The sequence below is a fragment of the Stegodyphus dumicola genome, chromosome 8 (assembly GCF_044657685.1).
Source record: "Stegodyphus dumicola isolate Sdum_Otavi_A_Nest chromosome 8, ASM4465768v1".
Classification (NCBI taxonomy): domain Eukaryota; kingdom Metazoa; phylum Arthropoda; class Arachnida; order Araneae; family Eresidae; genus Stegodyphus; species Stegodyphus dumicola.
The window spans coordinates 24,665,341-24,685,532 of record NC_140775.1 but is presented as its reverse complement, the minus strand read 5'-3'; the positions used below and the strand labels follow the sequence as shown (position 1 = coordinate 24,685,532).

Genomic DNA, 20,192 nt, shown 5'->3' with positions numbered 1-20,192 from the left:
TCATGGACCATTTAAGAAATTGTTTATCACTGTGGTTTTGCGTGTATAAGCCAAACTGCCAGATCTTTAAAACGATTCAAGGGAAATTAATATGTAAATTTTATATATATTTAAAAAAAATTCATCATACCCTTGCTTAACATCTTAATTTAGATATCTTAGAAGCTTCCAATATATTTCTACATAGCAACTTCATGAGGGACGTAACTTCTATATCATTTCTATTAGGAACTGCCAAAATGTATGATATGCTACACTTCTATTCTTTATATCAAGCAGTCTCCAATTCCTTCCTGGCACTATAACTTCTACTGCAAATGTCAGGAGTAACAACAATGCTTTAATAACGTAGGGCCCCTTCCATAAATCGAAATGAAGAGAAAATTTTATTATTTATAAAATTTATCACTTATTAAAATTTTATTATATACTATTTATTGATTATATATGGTAGTTTTTATGCTGAATTTCTTCGTCTGTTTATTGTGATAGACAATGACTCGTTTTTGTTTGGTGCATAGTTAGTGATTTATATGTGCGCTCCGTAAAATCAGCTCATGAATATTTAACACAGTTCGTTGAAATAATAAACAATCTGATTGTTTATAGCAAATTCAGAAGCAGTCTATGTACTTGAGTAGAGTGTAAGATAAAACATGAGTTTAATCCCAGTTCTAATATCTTTTTTATAGCCGAATTCCACATGTGCAGTTACTCAGTGGTCTGAATGGTCTCCTTGTACCGTAACCTGTGGTAAAGGATTGAAAGTTCGCACTAGATTGTATCTGAAAACGTCTGCAATGAGCGTGTGCAACGTAGAATTAATGCAGAAAGCTCCTTGCACAGCTGACAAGCCGGATTGCTCCATTGACTTACAGCAAGCAAAAAGTATGAATTCTCTACATTTATAACTTACTACCTTCTAGAATGTATTTCATTTCCTGAACTACGTAAATTAATATGACTATTACACTCCACATAAATTGTTAGATGTTAAATCAGTTGATTTGTCTTGATATTTTCTAAAGCGTTGGATACAATAGTCGATATTCTGAAAATAATTCATTACCATATGTAAAATTCATTACCATATGTAAAATACTTACAATCTGTCAGTATAATTGCCTGCCATGTCTACCACCTTCTGCCAAAGTGCAGCATTAGCACATCTACTTTCCTCCGCAGTGACCGCCTTAAAGCATCCTAACCGGCTCTACATTTTTGTAATGGATTATTTGCAGTTGTTCCTTCATTTTGGCCAAGAAATCATAGTTACACGGACTTACATATCGTATGAGAACGTCAGGTGTTCTAGTACTCCCATCGCCAGCGTCCCTGGAAATACCAAACATCTTTTACATTAACACCGTGCATTGAGATGAAGGATCATATGCCTACCAGAAGGATTCGTCACTTTTGACGTTATCTGCGTTCATCAATTAAGAGAAAGCGACGACAGTTGTTAGTTTGGTGTTCAAATACTTCCCATCGCCACCATTGCAGGAAATTATTGACAACGTTCGCACTATAACAACGTGCATTGTCATAGAAGATGATAGGCTCCGTCACCAATAAAGGTCGTCGCTTTGAGTGTGGGATATAGTTTATGTCTCAGATCATGCATTGGGTCATAATCCGACCGTTGTCCCGAATCTCCGGTGACGGCCATGGGAAGTACTGGAACACCCGCCATACTCACCTGATGTGAATCCATGTGACTAGCAACCTCTTCTCCAAAATGAAAAAAACCTTTACGAGAGATCCGTTGCAATATTGCTGTTCAGAAGAGTTTATCCGTGACTTAAAGCTGTCTCCGTGGACATCAGCAGAAGTTAAAGTTCTGATGGTGCACTAACATGCACCATCAACTGATAATTGAGCAGGTGCTGGTAGGCACAGGATTATATTGATGAAGTGTAAATGTTGGAACCTATGGTAATATTAAAATCTTTTCAGAACTACCGGCGTTGTTCTCATTACTTCTCATCCAACTCTTGTATAAGTCGTCATTCTCCTTACGATTTATTGGTTGGCCAATGCTCGTTAATCATACAAAATGCATTTCTTTCTACCTCTGAAAGTCAAACATTCGTGGTAAATTATTAACACAAATAATTATCTTTTAATGTATTAAAAAAGTGTCGATTACTGATCTTCAGTGATTGAAGAGTGAACAACTGTCTTGTACAGTCTCATCTCGTTAATATGATTTGCTCTTTAATTAATAGACAAAGTTCCTTACTTTAATTTACTAATACAGCTATAATATGTTGCGTTGATTATTGTTTGGTAACTGACTTCTAGTCTGTTTGTTTACTTGTTAGCTAACATTACGATACGCCATGGGTCGCGAAACAACAAAATTCCCTTTTGCTCAATGGGACATTGGTCTGATTGGTCTCCTTGTTCTGCAACCTGCGGAGCAGGACTCAGATTTCGCAGGAGATGGTATCTTAACCCATCTGCGTTGGGCAAGTGCGATAGAGAAATACAGCAGCAACTCCGCTGCACAGCCGACAAGCCGGAATGTCAGATCAATATACAAAAGGCAAAAAGTACGAGTGGTCTGTATTTTATAGATTTCTGCACGCCAGGATGCGCTTTCATTCCTGATTTTCAAATTAATGCGAGAATAATTTACCCAATGGACAGATTTCGCTGAAAACGATTCGTCGCATGATTAGTTCATTGACGATTCATTGCATGAATTTTCTTATTTAAAAATTATTTCCCGCATATCCTTGAAAGTCACTGTAGTTAGTAAAAGTATTAGTCAGAATTAATTACATTTAACTGTAGAATTATCTATAGGTTTACTAATATTTATGAAGTACGTATTGTTGTTGAATAACTTAATAATAATACTAATAACTAAGCTCGTTAACTGCTGTGTTCAACTAATCTCTCTCTGTTAAACAGAAATAATAAAATTTTCTACCAAACAGACTGTTCTATAGGAAAGACTTTCTAATACTATGTAACTTAACTAAGTAACTCTTTTGAGAGAAAATACTCTAATAAGCAAATTGCTCAGATATGCTCTATACACAAAATTGATGAAATATAATTACATTACACACTTTTTAATTCAAACATTGGATATTTTACTCTCGAGATCAAATGCTCAAAATTAACCTTATTTACCCTCTCTTTAGTAACTAATCACATCGAGATTATATCAAATGCATTCCTAAATAAATGCTATTTTTTAAAAATATCTTTCACATTGCACATATCAATAGCTTTTCAGTATAATGGTATATAAGGAGGTGAACTAAATTGTGCAGCAAGCTCATTTTGTTAAAGTATCTAAGTCACAGTTCAGATTGTTCTTTTCAGAGAAAATATTTCCGAACTGAGCTGAACTGAGAAACTATTTCGCCGCTGCTGGAATTACTTTTCCCAGAATTCAGATACCTAATACCCAGATACTCAAGTGAGAAACTTGAGGACTGAAGGTGGAGAAGGGTTCCATGTGAACAGCAGTTGAATATGGGCCAGTCGGTCCTAAGCGATCAGAGAAATCTGTTCCGATGGGAGATTTTGAGCGTTGCCTAACAGAAGCGTGTTCGTCTCACTGTCGACCGAAAGGGAATGGGGTTAATATGCTTCAATCTGGATACGGAGATTGGAGCTTCGGCTCCAAAATGCAGTAATGTAAACGAACTCGAAGACGTCGACGGGAGACTCTGGGAAGAGTTATCTTTTCTTTGTAAGAACTCGTATCCCTGGAATTGGATCATCCGGAGATAGGGATGGTGAGTTCGTAAAAGCACCGCGGCTCTTACGGTGTCCTGTACGCTTCTGTCAACCCTTGCAAATCCCAGGGAGAGATTATGATTGTTGTGCCAGACCGTACCCATATCCGCAGCAGGTCCCCAAGGTGAACAGCCTGTAGTCGATAGAACAATGAAGGTAAGGGAAGTCGGCAAGTTCGATCCGTAACTTCGGGACAAAGATTGGCTCCGAAGACTGGGCCCGTCAGGCTGGGATCCGAAGCGGGTGTGGCACTGCACCGGAACTGGGCGAGAATGACTCAGCGTCGGAGATTTCCCGTGGAATGCCCTAGCTGCGCGGCGCACCGGTCACAAAGCTCGGAGCGACCGTTTCGGCGGAAAACTAACAGCCGACTCAGAACTGCAACAGACTAAAGGAATCTGACCTAATACCCTTGAAATCATAGTCCCTCTTTCTCCCATTCTCTGGAGTTAAATATTAACTCATTTAATTTTCTTCTGTGGTATCCAAAGAAAATCAAAATTCAGTATCCTTTGAAAAATATTCATGGCATTTTTTGCAACACACATTAATTAAAAAAGCAAATCTTTGAAATAATGGAGGGCAAAATCATTATTCAAACAAGGTATTTGTGCGTGGAGCAGGCTGTCTTCATGCTAGCAAATGAATTCAATGAACGTCAGTAGTGAGCATGAGATGTCACTTTGTTTATTTTCACAGCTGAGCTCGTTCTTCGTTAGCTCATCAAATTTCAAATATTTCCCACCCACAGTATTGAATTGTGCCAGTGATAGCAATAACGACAGTATATTACAGTTAATGTGCGCCTCCTAATGAAACGCATTGCAGAAGTCTTACAAATTTTTCATATGGTTAGAATCATTCCTGTTTATTTATTATTCCTGTTTATTTATTATTCCTGTTTATTTAACGCAAAGTTAGATAACAGTTATATTTAGTAGACAACTGTAATTTGAAATACCAAATAGTTAGCTACAATATTTACGATATGTACAGATGTATAGGAATCTTGGTTTAAATGAAGTGCCCTGAATCATAAGATGAGCGACTACTGGTGCGTGAATAATTCTGTAGGGTGAGTGACAATAAACTCCATGAGCTTCATGCTACTTTAAAAATAGTATAGATCTTTGAAGTTTTCTGCTGTTAAAAAAATCATATTACGTAAAAAATCTATTTTCTTAACATCTGTAAAGAGTTGCAATGCTTTAAAGCAGTGCATAAAATTGGCATCAGATGCTGACGTACCACATGTAAATCTGAGATTTCTCTAGGAAACGGTCCATGATAGGTAATATTAGAAAATGATTTATTTTTAATTATTATCCTTCTGTAAAAAAACGTTGGCAGTAGATCATATATAAATCTTCTTGTTCCTTTGAGTATTTCATCTATCTTGCCATGATGTAAGATAATAGTTAATTCTAATTCCCAACTTCGATTTTGGTACGGTTGATAAGAAACCTCCGTGTATGCTGTAGTTGTCTTTGCTGTCTTACATAGTTGCTCATGTAAGTTGCTGCATCGTTGCTCATGTAATGCAGGCTTAGAGCAGGATGTATTTTAACTGGCCTTCTGTCGCCTGTTGACAGAAGTTACATCTTTTATCCGAATCTCTGAATATTCGAGTCTTTTTAATAAGTTTGTGTTAGCAACCTTGGTTAGTAGCATAACGTGAAATTTAGCTTGAAATTAGTTTTACCAAGATTTTATGCGGGTGTATGACTCCACCGCAGAAACTTTGTTTCAGTTTTAATATACCATCTTCATGCACTATACGTGTTCTTTCTTGAATTGTTATCATATGCAAAATAGCTTTCGAATAATTGTTAACAAGATTCCTTACAGTTCCATTGTCTTAGAATTCAGAAAACATAACTACAAAAAACACAGTGTCCACAATGACATCAACTCAAATTAAATTATCCCACATTTTGGTTCAGTTTTGGTGTACGATTATTTGAAATATCCTATACCAACTAAAATGTCATACATCAAAACGATTAGATGTCATCTGTGCTTCTCAAATATGGTTTTGTCACTTAATTTCAATTGGAAAGTAGTTCATTGTTGTAAAATTTGGATGCAATGTATGGTCAGATGAATACAATAACGATGAAGTCCTTATATTCTAGAATACAGACGGACGACCTTCCATAATTTGTTAGCGATATTCGAATGATAAATTAACTGCGATCATAATTAAGCGGCAAACTCTTTCAGGTTTCCATAGTTATTGCTATTTTATTCACTTCATTGTAATTTTCCTTTTGCGAATTGCTTTTGTTTATAGTTTCACTATCGCTTCTTGCCATCTCCTTTATTTTATTTCCTGTGCTTAGGATAAATCTTTTTTTATGTTACAAAAGCATTGAAATAGTGATCTGTGATGAGTTGTGTAAAGGCTTCCCAATTGTATCTGATTGCCAAGCAAACGCATGCATTATTCTCAAATCATTATTTTTCAGGGCTTTACTTCAGTTTTGAAAGGAATAAATGCAATAAAATTTCTGGTATCATAGCTGTTTATCTGTAGAAATAATCTATAAAAATTTCAAAGATCTGATTTCTTTCCAAAAGTCGAATCTCCGTTAATGAACGTTCCACTTCAATGGAATTATGCCATTACCGGATAGTTTCTGAATCTATGGATCCTTGAAGCAGGAGACTAGGGCACTCTCATTTAACGGATATTGTCTGTAAACGAATAAAAACCTTGATGCTGAGAGTGCGCATTAACGGAAGGTTCGACTGCATAAATTTCTGATCAGGTTTTTTCTATAGCCAATTAACCACCAAATGAATCTGTGCATATTATTTATTATACGTAAAATATTAAAAGAGTCGTATATTATTAAAAGTAAAATAATTTAATAATATGCAACTTTACAAATGTACATCTTTTTTAATTTTACCTGTGCATTCATACTATTTTCGCCCATTTTTTTAGTTTATAATATAAAAAGATCTAAAATTTCGAAGCAAAACATACCTAAGTCAAGAATCTTAAAAGAGCAATGGATTACGAACTAAGCAATTTTCTTAAATGTCGCGTGATTCAGAAAATATTGGTTGTCAGGACATCATCTTCGACGAACATTATTTTGTCTTAGAACATATCTTCAATAGCTATACCTCTGAAATACCTTCAGTAGCGGCGAGATCGTGCTGAGATGACGATCATTACTTCTCATTTAAATGAAATATTTCCTAGAGACGACAAATTTATGTTCTCCTATTTCAAAAGATGTGTTTGAATTTCAGATAATTGCATGCAGCCCAAAGAGGTTGGACCATGCAGAGGATATTTCCCACGTTGGTATTACGACGTAGGAAGGACTATGTGTCTCCAATTTATCTACGGTGGATGCAGAGGTAACAAAAATAACTTCGAACGCTATGCGGACTGCAACAGGATGTGCGAAACTATGTTGAGAGGTAAGTGTTGCGGTCATTATGATGAAAAGTCTATTGAATTATCCTCCTGTTTCTTTTATTGTTATATATATCTAAATTGAAGGCATATCTCTGTATAAAATTTTAAGAGAACTACTTATAATTCTTTATTTGAAGCATTTTTGAGGGATCGTTCTTATTTCTTAGTCCGTTATAAAATATTTGCTGTGTTTAATTTTGCTAAACATTATTCACAGCGCTAAACTTTCATTTTGTGAAAAACACAGAAATATCAATCTAATTTTTTTATTTAATAATCAGGTATTATAACGATAGCTGTCAAAAGCATTATTATCAAATTATTGTCAAAAGCAATAATATAATATAATAAAAGCAATAATTTACACAATTGTAAATGTCCATTATTGACAACTGTTAAGATATTTGAATAATGCAAATAAAAAAGTGACGATATATTGCTTTTATGACTACTTACTACAGATTTATTTATTAATTGTTATTAGAAATAGATGGTTTTGCTACAGACATATTATGCCGCCCATCTTCAGACATCCAGTGTGTGCAGGTTTATCAGCCTAATAGGAAACACTATCAGCAGAGAAGTGAAGATAGTCGAGCACTAACAACGTGGAACAGCATCAAGTTAACAGATTTCTGGGTACAAAGAGTGAAACATAAGTAAACTTCTTACCAGGAAGTAAGGATGTAGTTGTTTGGGACGTCCGTGGGTATCACATCTGCTAGTTCAGTAGTGCATCCCATCTGCAAAGACACTCGTCAGCAAGTATAGACTGTGACATATAGAAGGCGGCTGATAGTTTGAAATGCGTTTAGTTTATTTTTTGCGAAATCTAAGCGTTAAAGGAATATAATGTACATGCGTTAAACATGGAGAGACTAATAATCAATGAAGCGTTTTACATCCTATTTTGTACATATTCTACTTGTAAAAATATATTAAGGTTACCTTTTGTCTTCATTTTAAATAACAGAGATAATTGTAAACTAATAAGATTTGCATCAGAGAAAATTAGTGTAAATATACTGAAACTATAAACTACTATAAAATAGTAATACACATCTAAAGGAGCAAATTAATAAAAATAACACAATTGTAAATGTCCATTATTGACAACTGTTAAGATATTTGAATAATGCAAATAAAAAAGTGACGATATATTGCTTTTATGACTACTTACTACAGATTTATTTATTTATTTATTTATTGCAAATTCTTATAAACCATTACTTTAATCTACTATAAAGCAATTACTGTAGGAAGTTCTTATAAAACACTCTGTTAAAATTGTATTGTTCTTTTTAAAACTCATCTCAGGAAAGTTCCAAAGCGTAGAATTAGTTAATTAATTAATAATTTCTGCAGTAGGAAATTAATTAGTCGAAATAAAAATGAAATAAATATTAAATTCATTTCCTAGCTTATGCAGAATAAATTAATTTCAGGCGGAATTAATTTTCTGGATTGATAAGTTTATTTGATTGCATGTTGTCTACATAATAAAAAGTAACAATGGCTACAACAGTAATTGTGAATGGAATGCGCTATAAAATTATTTTACTGTGCTATGAAGATAAAAATATTTTACTATGATGGGGCAATAATAGGATATGTAAGATAGTCGGTTGTGAGATTTAACAAAACTAAGTCATTTTCTCGGAAAAGATAATTTTTTACATTAATACTTACTATAAAAAATGAATTCTAGATAATTCATAAAATTGTAGCGGCTTCGTTCGCGTGCAGAAAATACATTGCTCCAAATTGGTTTTAGTAAGACGGCTGTTTTAGTGCGATTGGTTTAAACATTGGGCTGTTAGAGTGAAGATCCGGGGTTCTGTACCTGACCCGTGAGCAGATCAGCAAAGAACATCGATCTTTACATGGGCGACCCGTGATACCGTGATTTTATTCTGGGTTTCCTCTACTGTGGATATACTTCCCAGAGAATCAAGGTGATCCTTGTGGAACTTGAGATTAAACAATACATCACATCCTTTCCCGGGAGGGTACAGCTTAACTGTACAGAAAAGAGAGAGAATAGGCATCGGCGGACATTCCCATTATTACCTCTGATATGCATAGATCAGATAGTGCATATTACTAAACAGTACACTGGATTTCAAAAGTTAAGTAACAAAGGAAAACCTAATGATAACTCAAAATGTATGCAAGCAAAGTAAACGAAACTTGGTGAAAATATTTGTTATATCTCTTGTAATTTAAAACCATAATAAAATGCTACACAGAATATTTACAGTTTATGATATAAACAGGAGCATGGAATCTACTAGATTCGAGCAACAATTTAAAACAGAAAAAAAAGTTCTCAGCGGTGAGGTTGATCACACCGAACAGCAATACAAGTTTGACAGCAATATTTCGTGCCGTTTATGATGTTGTAAATGAGCTGCATAATTAGCAGTATCCAATGATCAAGTAACATCATTTAAGGTTTGCAAAGAAGTTTAGAGGCCAGCTGCAAACCTCCCCAGAACATCCTACACCTACTCAGTGGGATTAAGATCAGGAAAGCGTGCTGGTCTGTCCTGCAATTGGACTACAGTTTCTTTTTCAAAAACCTGGAACACAAGGAGTTCAGTGTGAGAGAGCGTATTATCTGCTTGCAAAATGAAGGTATCGCCAATAACGGCAACATACAGGCGAACAGCAGGATACAGTATGTCATCTCTGTACCTCTGAGCATTCAGAGTTCCTTGTAGCAACACGCAGAGGTCTGTGCGCCCACCTTAAGGTACTTCTGTTCATGCAAGAACACTAATTCCTGTATTATATATCCCTTTCCGGTACGTTAGACGGAAAATATCAAGTTTTTGTCTGTCTTTATATGTAAACACGTCGAGAATTACTCCGTAGAGCAAAGCGTGACTCATCAGCAATCCAAACGCACCTGCACTGATTTTCAATCCAGTTTACATAACTACAAATTCAAATACTCTCTCAGGTGGAAGGTGAGCGGCACGCACACTGCCGGTTGCTTAGCATACAGACCTCTTTCATGAAACCTTTTGCATACTGTCGTGACTGATTCTGCCCTTCAGAAATAATAAGGAATCTAAACTGAAATGGAGTTGGAGTCCTGGTGCACCAAGTCGCAAATATGCTCATCTGCAAAAGTCGTAACTCTTGGCCTATCTTTGATAGATTTCCGACAAGCTGAACCAGTGGTTAGAAATTCATTCCACAATCGGCTTATCGTAGAATAATCAACATTTAGCCATTTTACAATGCTGTCGTTGACCTACTTCTAATCGGCCTATGGCTCTACAACGCTCGAATTCATTTTTACACTTTAGCTCTCTCGAAACTGTTTATTATATATCCCTTCTATTAGCAATGATTCCTTCCAAAACAGTTAAAGCTAACGGTAAGGTCTTTTGAGCCAGGTGACATGTTTGGTTCTGCTAATTGCAGTAAAAAAATGAAGTGCATAACTAGATGTTATGGCAGTCTCGTATATGAAATTTCAGTGTTTTACGGCTAATTGGGGATGCATACGTACGTATGTACACGTACATACATCAGACGTACGTCACGAAAAAAATCCTTTTTGAATCCATTTTACAATCTGTTTTGGAGAAAAGAGTTTTATTCTGTCCATACGTACAAAGGTATATCTGGTATTAAAGGTATATCTATAAGGTCTGCAGCGCCCCCCCCCACTGTGCACAATTACGTGTATATTAAGGTTTGATGGTCCACGAATGAGTATTTATATCCAACGAGCACAGCCTTGGTTACGGACATACGGTAATCCATCCGTAATCAACGCTAGTTCCAAGGCGCTCTTTGAGAAAATCTCTTGCGTGGAGACGAATTCCTTTATGAATTACCATTAAATCTTCTCAACGAACTCTCCCAGTGTCCGTATCTGTTCCCCATTCTGTCCATTTAGCAGCTTTTATTTTAAAAAAAATTCTTCGGATACAAAATTTAGATATACTTACACGCCATGTAAAACAACCATCTTGATAGATTTCAGAATGGTCAAAATGGATATTTCCGTTGAAATACGATATCCAAAATTTTTCGCGATTAAAATATTTCCTTTACTTCGTACAAGGAAGTAAACTTGTTTATTTTTTCAATTAATATTTTTTGTATTTAATATGTCTCTATTATATTACATTAATTAATATGAATATTACATTATTATTATATTACTATTAATAGTGCATTATTATTTATTTTCTTAAAATTATTGATTACAAATATCTCCAAGAATATTCTCTATAGGTATACGAAAGTTTTAATTTCACTTATGTATGCATATAATAAATATTCCATTCATTGAGTTTTCTTGTCTGAGAGGACGATATAAAATGTTTAATGTTAACCCTTAAACACCCAGTCTCGAAAGCGTTTTTTTAATAAAATTCCCTACATTATTTTAAGAAGAAATACATACCTAAAATACAACTTTTTTTAAACGTCTTATGTAAATGTCTTAATAATATTTGAATATGTCTTAATAATTTCTGAAAAATAATTTTTCAGAAATTTCAAGACCAGTGGCCGTGTGAATAAGACTACTAAGACATGGTATCTCAATCAAGCTCGAATTTCAGGGAAAGGGTTTGACTGCATATTCCTGGTTGTCGCCATGTCTAACATGAACACTAGGGAGCTTTTCTTGAAAGTTCTGTATGAAGACATGTCTTCCTTTCAATAGATAGCATTCATTTGCCTTGCCATTAACAACTGAACAAACTGAAAGTGTCAAATCTGTTAAACTATAATTTTTAAAATAACGATATTGCAGATTCGTGTTTTTTGACGTGATATGCCGTTTTCTTTTTCCGAGTAGTTTGATCTTCTTATTTTACATATTTGTTATTTTATTGCTCAAGTTATGGATATTCTCATATTTTCTTTCTATATCTTTTGTAAGAATTATTCTTTGAATTTTCGTGTATGACTAGAAATTTATACAGCATATTTTCCGAGTATTAAACTGCAAAATTATTCCCACCATACATTTTTCAGTTTCGTTTTGCAATTTCTTTTGGAACTAACTTATCAACTGCACGAAAGAAAATAAGAAGTAGATCTATAGGCGATGAAATTTTCCAGTGTGAACGCAATCTTTCTTATGCATACGAAATTTTTTTCATTAAGGAAGCTAGGAATTTTAAAAAGCAATGTCTGAACTCTGAAAGTGCAAATCCATCAACAAACAAAGGAAAGAGCATCGGTTTTTGTTTATTTCTTTTATTCTTTACCTCAGAATGCCTTGAAAGAGAATAACGTTTTCAGCATATAGTTTTAGCTAGAAGTAGTCTTAACCTAATGGAGAAAAGAAATGCAGTTGAGTTTAGTTAAGATGACAGTGAACAACAGAGATTATTGCAAAGAAAATTAATCTACAGCAGGGAATTCTTATTCAGATTATGAAGGCAATTTGAAAAGGAAATAGGTAAAACAAAATATTTTTTGTCCCTTTAACAATATCATTTTAATTAAAACCTGCTATTTCAAGTTTCAAAGTGAAATAAGATTGTACGGAGCAAATTTTTGAAAGCAAAGTTTTTAAATGCTATCATATTCATGGTAATCAAACATTAAATTTCTTTGAATATTTTTAAGTGCTAATCGAGAGATCAATAAAAGATTATCAAATTAATAGTTTTTACACAAATGACACACACAAAATAGATCAAATTTTAGGTATTTAGTTATTTGCAAATGTTACGTATTATATTATAATAAGACACACCAAATTATATGGGTTTATAGACAGATTTAATGCCCAGTTAAGCTTATTTTTAAAGGTCTTAAAAATTGTCAATATATATAGCATGAATTATGCCACTTACGAAAAATGAAGAGTGTGTTTGTGCTGATATATACAGAGTATATGGTAAAGTCCTTTAACATCTAAATATCTATCAAATTAATACCAAATTGAATGGTTGGTTATATAGGCATGTTTAACATCCAGTTAAGCTTATTTTTAAATTAAAGTCCTTAAAAATCACAATATGTATAGCGTGAAATATGCCAATTACGAAGTATGAATAGTGTGTTTGTATAACATATACAGTACTTTACATAATAATAATGTATACAGTCATAATTAATATTTACCGTCATCTGCATAATAATAACGTTATAAGGTATTTCTCCCACCTTGGCATGCCTTCGTGGTGTGGTGGTCTGCACGCTAGACGCGCATTTCAGAGGTCCGTAGTTCGATTGCCGGCGAAGTCGTTGCTAATTTTTCATCTTGCCTGCTCCCAAAAAATCCTAATGTCTGTACAACATAATAAAGTCCTTTATCATCTAAGTAACTTTAGAATGTAAAAAAGCTACAGTTCGGTAGTTATGTCTTCTTACAGTAAAAAAAATTATGCTTTATTTTATGAGACCAATAGCAGCGCCCTTAGATGCGAATTTCGAACGTTAGCTACCCTTAATAAGAAATTATGAGACATAGTGAAATGAACTTCCATAGCACGCATGTAGAGGTCCACTGGTTAAGTAAAAAATGACGTACTAAAATATGCCTTCAGAGTAGAAATAACTTCAACAGAAGCCCTGAAATGCAAATCGTTCGGCACCCATTAACCAATGTAAATGTATCCGTAACAAAAGCCTGCGATGGCTGTGTTTTTTAACTTTTTGATAATTGATTCTTATTTATGTTTTAGCGCTGACTCCGATAATGATGCACATTTAAAAGAACGTTACGTAGATTCGGAATTTATTCTAGATAAAATTAAATACGATGACCCTAAGTGGATGGCGTACGGCGATTTCAAAATAATATGGATTCTCTTAGGACAGCAAGGAGGGTACAAAAATTTCTTAGTTTTTTGTATGAAAAGGACAGCAAAAATAGATAAAACGTTTAGATAAAGGAAAAAAAGATTGTACAAAAATGGCTGGATTAAAATTTTGAACTGAAAATGTCCTCCGACGGCTATCATAGATCCGAATAAAGTGCTCTTTCCGAATAAAGTACTTCTGCGTTCCAAGTTAGCCTCGATGAAGCAATTTCTCAGATTCTTACCAAAAGAAAATTTTTAATGTTTTAAATACACCTTCTAGCCAATCCAAATTTCTTCATCAACGCCAAACTAAACGAGGATATCTTTACTGGTCTTGATACTCGAAACAGTTCTCGAAGATCGCAATTTTAAAAAATAAATGGAAGTTGCGGAAGAAGAAGCCTTGGAAGTATTTAAAGTTTCTGGACAATAAGAAAGATCCAAACTTTTAAATCAATCGTTGGGAGCATGCTGCAGAAAAAGTAAAATTTAGGCTGTTTCATGAGCTTAAAGGTTCACTTCCTAAATTCACAATTGGATTATTTTTTCTTTAAAATCTGGGTACCGCTAGCGAAGAGATGGGGAAACGATTTTATCAAGACATCAAAGAAATGGTAGTACCAAAGAAAATGGACTACTTAGATGATGGCTATCTGTTGCTGGATGTTACACCAAGATGAGCCCTATCAAGAAAATAGAAGGAAAAGCGAGAAGCAAAGCACGATCTGTGCAAGGAAACTTCAGTACGTGAAATAAAATTGTACACTTACGCACATTTTCTTAATATGAGCCGTAAAGAAAAAGAAAACATTTTAATTCTATTTTAAATCATATTTTCGCAAAATGTTGAAAATTGCAATTTCTGAAACACCCTGACATGATGGAAAAATAAACATTATTTTCGGATTCAGTTCTAAAAATACATAGGAGTCAATGAAAGTTTAAAAACATGACGCAACTCAAAATTTGTAGTCTCGTGTAATGACATAGCAAAACGTATAAATTTTTAAAAAAGTTTACTTCCAAACCAGTGGCACTGAAAAATGCTGAGAAACGCTCTCTTCTTTGAGGGAGCGAAACAGACAGAAACATAATTACACATTACGTTTCCTTAACCGTTCTTCTTTTTCTATGGCTGCTATCAGCAATGTCATTTTGCAGCTTTAATAAACAAAGCAGCATTAGCATCTTCCTTCAGGTAGGCAGATATCTGCAGCAGAGCAAGTGTAGTTAATGGACATCACACGTGTAGGTAATCACATCAACTGCCACATCACATCAACTGCCATTAGTGGAAAGCTCCTTGTCGAACAATTTCGCGGACAGGATCATTGTTTGTGCAGTTTTTTCGTACTCGGATCCAATTAACAAATCCGACTACGGAGATCCTTATTCAAATAATTCTTTCTTTCACGTAGAAGTCAGTAGCCATTCAAGTTGTAGTTTATTTCTCAATCGCATCATATCATGTTTCTTCTTCTTCTTCTTGAAGCTTGGCTTCCCTTTGGCGCCTTATGTTACAAATCAAACATATCATGTCACAACCTTTAAAGACTCAGCTTCCTCCTGTCTGGCAACCGTAAATAGTTTTAAATTCCATTCTCCCTTAGCCATGGAAATTCAGATAGGATTGTTCGAATTACTATTATCCGCTCGGCCATACCTCACCTGGGGCCTAGGCACTCAACAAAATGATAAATCGGATAAATTAGCTGACCTTTCGGCCTCCTCCATATAATCCGTATCTTAACACCCCAGCTTCTCAATGAATGGCAGAAGAAACGGAACTTGAACATTCTGGAACGCCGATTTACTATTTCTTCCGAAGAGTCTACACCACTCTCTTCCGTAGAAATTTAGGTCTGACCAAGTTTCTCATAGGTCACTGAGCTTTTCGAACTTATTTTGTGTCGCTTCCATCTAAGGAAGGCTGAACGTCGGAACGAGAAGTGCCGATGGCTTCAAATTTAAACTGCTGCCATCTCCAACGTAATTTATCTCCAAACCAGGTACATCCAGGCTTCAAATCTGGACTAAGAACGTTATCAAAAACCCACGGACACAAAAAAAAAATTGCAAATGCAATGCTCACTTTGTTTTAAGGGGGCTGTATACCTTAGAAACCGAGATTTTGCTCAAAAACCTCTTTTTTTCCTTACGTTCGATTAAAGTCTTATTTCTTATGTTTCCGAAACTGTTTGAATTTTGTTCCTATGTTCATTTAAATCGGAGTTATAATAATTTATTTGACAGTATGTCCTCGAAAGGCATACCGGAAGTGCGCCAGATATACATCTTTAAAAGGCAAAGTTTGTGTGTCAGAGTTGTTTACTTTTGTTTTGGGGGCTTAAAACTTTAATTAATTGCATTTTAAAGACCAAAAAGTATTTTTATGATATTAAATATTGTTTATTCTATTTTTGTCTAAATATTTCCACGGAAAAACTCAGAGTGCAAAGGAGAGCTTTAACTGTGTTATTTGGCAAAGACTACCAAAAGAAGTTTCGCCTACCTAAAAACAATGAAATTTGGAGTGTATGTTGCCGTTATACAATTCAATGATGGCTATAGAGGTTTTTTTAATATCTTTAGAAAAGTAGGTGTAGATATTGGTTATAATACTGCACACGAGTATGAAAAGTTTGATGTTAACCGTATTGACATTGCAAAACGACATTCCCTGACTGGCTTTAAATATGTGAAAAATTTTAAAAGCTGCAAGAAAACAAAAAAAAATGTAATTTCTGAAAGAAAAGAACACTAAGTTATAAATCAGGGAAGTTTTAAGTTTACAAACTGACTAAAAGTAGGTAATCGAGTATTTGAAATCTTTAAATGCGTTTATCTCGTTTTTCATTTTTTCGGGTTTTAATGCTAACAAGAAACATAATATTTTTAAAGATTATAATTGAAATCTTATTAAATTTGGTATACATTTTTCGAACATTTCATGTGAGGAGACCATTTTTAAATTGATAAATGCATTTTTATAAAGTTATTATGTGTTAAACATGAATTTTAATGAGAAAATATGTATTTTTTTTTTTTTTGTTATATTACAGATTCTAGTTTATAAAATGTTTAAATAACTTCCTAGCTTTAAAATAATAGTCTGCCTCCTTGAGAATATTATTCTGATGAGTTTGCATTTTACAAAATATGAAAATATACTACACTTTTTTGTAACAGTGTTTCTAATTTATTGTAAATATTGCTGTTTTTTTTCCCTGGTTTTCTTACTTTACTCCAAAAATACAAAATTAACGGTCATTAAAGTACAAACTTAAAATTTTTTTAAAAAGTGTTCAACGGTACACAGCCCTCTTAAAGCGTATCACTAATGCATGTGCTAAGAGCTATAGCTTTTCACATGTCATTTTGAAACGGTCAAGTTATTACGCCTTCGTACTTTGCACTATATAGCTTATATAACTATTGTTCATTGCTGTATGTCCAGTTATACAAAATGCGCAATAGCAGTAGAATATGAACAGTATAACTAACATCTACAACAGTATAATTTGTAAAGATGTTTCTTCAAGTTAATATAATTAAATATTAATTTTCTAAAGATAATAAAATAAGATAATATAATTTGTAAAGATGTTTCTTCAGGTTGTTAAAATATACCTTCTGTCGGCGTGGCCGCTGTGATTTGGCACTCGGTAATTGTTCTCCTCTGGGGTAGTAGAAATTCTACTTCACTTTCCTCAGAAGGCCAGTTGCTATCTCGGTAGTGTATAGCTGTATAGTGGCCACGGAGGTCATCGACCTAACTCCACTGAACTTCGACTTGTGGGTTTAATTGAAATACCAGATACAGATCCTGCCATCCTGCGTTGTTAACAGCCTAACGAACCCGCATGATCAAAGTATGCAGTAATGTTGACACCTGAAATACTGCAGAATTTCCAACAAAGAATTTTAGCTCGAATACAGATTTGTATTACTGCCGATGATGGATACATCAGGCATGATTAATTAAAACACCCCCCACAACTCATCTCCATGTGATAAGAAGAATTGGATTTTTGTCATGCTGACATTTAATAATGCTAGAACTTTATTTTGTCCTTCATGATGTCCTACTGCAGTATGAATTTCTTACTGTAGTAAAATATCCTTTCCTGTCACATGTTAGCTTTATTTTAAAATTTGCATCAGTCATCTGAAGCCTTACACGTGTTTACTGACGTATTTCTGCCCGCTGATTTGTACCGCAAGATCTGCATTTCAAAATTCCTTTCAGGTTATTGATGAATGTGAAAAAGCGTCATTGAATACTAAATCGATGTCCCTCTGCACGTTTGCTACTTAACGTTTTTTGCTGTCTTTCACAGTTTTCGGGATAAAATTCCTAACTTCTAAAATTTGTCTGCATTTGGCCTTATAGAGTATAGTCACATTTCTGTGGGTAAGCATTATTACTTATCACACTATTACTACACAACTGCTGAAACTCTAGAACTAATTAGTACTACTACGGAATAAATATATAGACGTGTGCCCCAAAAAAGTGATCAAAACACAATATATCACTTTACACAATTTTCACTTAACTCTTTTGCATCGAGAAAGGTCAAAATCTATTCTCTTCAAAAATCTAAAACTTCCATGTATAAGAATTTTGGTTGAAATCGATTTCTTTCCTTCCCCCTGCCCAGTAGAATGCGACAGCGTTAACAATAACCTACTTAAGTGATTATTTCTCTCTTGGGGATCTTTATGTGGTTTTACTTATTGTGTGTAGTTCCCCTTTAGAACAGGTTAGCAAGTGCGAGCATCAACAGCTAAGGGTTGATGCTAAATAAAGGAGAAAGAAGTTGCTTCAAAAGAATTATTGGCATGTCATTTAACAACTCATGAAACCAATGAGCATGCTTAACGTGATTGGGGAAAGCACCAGGTAGAAAATGGACGTAGGCGTTCGGGCGACCTGTCAATGTCTGAATGCACGGGCGTTATGGGCCACTTCGCTGTAAAATATTTAACCGAATGGAATCAAAGGAGAAGTTTGCCAGCAGCAGGTTTTCATTTTGTTTTTTCGATCGTTTGTATGTTTTATTGAGTATGGAAGAATAAAGCTCACGAAGAATATGTTTAGGAGGAGGATTAACTTCACTGAGGACTTTATCGAAACTGGCTCCTATTTTCTAATTGAAATTCATGTACTAATATAAACTCAGAAATGTTAAACTTTTGTTTTTGTAAGCATATTCAAACGATTAGTCAGTGTTTGTATTGTTTGTACTTTCCATGACCTTTACTGTGGTTGCAAAGTATCAGAATCATTGACAAATAAAGCTATATTCCGCAGGGCTGACGACAATTATAAGTGGAATTCTAATTATTCGGAGTAACCAAATAAATGAAATAGTAATCTGTAATGCTGTTAGAGAGAGCAGTTCTTTTAAACTAGTTCTCAATGATACACGTCGTGCTTATTAGATCAAGCCAAATTTATCGTTGATTTAAGTACTTTATGCGAAAGTAGCTTGAACAATAAGCAAAACTTAACATTCGTAAAGCATAAATATTTTGTTATAACTTGAACACTTAGTAAGTATTTTCGGTATAATAGTATAGTTGTCGGAATTAAGGCATGCTAAAATTTGTCTGAATATCTGTCTGAATCTTACGATCAAAATTTAATATTTATTATTTTTCCTTAGTATCTCTAGTGATTCTGCAGCTAATTTCTTTTTCTTTGTTAGTGTTCACCGTCTTCCTCAAAAAATCAAATTTGAATTCCAAATTGCATTTTTTTTTTTCTTTTTTTGTAAAATAATTGATTTAATTCTATACAGAGTTATTTTAGTTATTTTAGTTATCATTAGAAGATAGTAATAATTAATTGTATGCTGTGCTATTTTAGTTCTAATCAATATAATTGCTGTAAATTGTCATTAGACGATATTAATTTCTAGTTAAATTTTAATTTATATAACCGCGAAGAGATTTTTAATGCAGTATGTTACATATTGAGTTGAAATGATGTGAGCGATTTCTGAATATTTTTACGAGGAAACTATAAGCAGTAGAAAAATGCAACATACACCGTATCTGAAACCATGAGTAACTTTCCATAAGTAACTATACCACTTTCGTGTTTTGACAGAAGGTAAGATGTCCTGACTTAATCATGTATGCTGACTGTCACCATATTTACGTGCTGTAATTAGATAAAAAATATGGCTATTGCCACA

At 34.2% G+C, this 20,192-nt stretch overlaps 1 protein-coding gene across 12 annotated transcripts in view; it reads left to right on the top strand.

The window, feature by feature from the left end:
- Positions 1 to 20,192, top strand: part of LOC118186920 (spondin-1-like) — a 407,672-nt gene that overhangs the window by 341,336 nt on the left and 46,144 nt on the right. For 9 of the 12 annotated variants that reach the window (XM_085821675.1, XM_085821673.1, XM_085821677.1 and 6 more), the window contains 3 exons: positions 693 to 888; positions 2,325 to 2,555; positions 7,024 to 7,197. In XM_085821675.1, coding sequence (XP_085677801.1) covers positions 693 to 888; positions 2,325 to 2,555; positions 7,024 to 7,197 — 601 coding nt within the window. The remainder of the gene's footprint in view (positions 1 to 692; positions 889 to 2,324; positions 2,556 to 7,023; positions 7,198 to 20,192) is intronic. The other 3 variants (XM_085821683.1, XM_085821681.1, XM_085821682.1) reach the window with 1 other exon arrangement.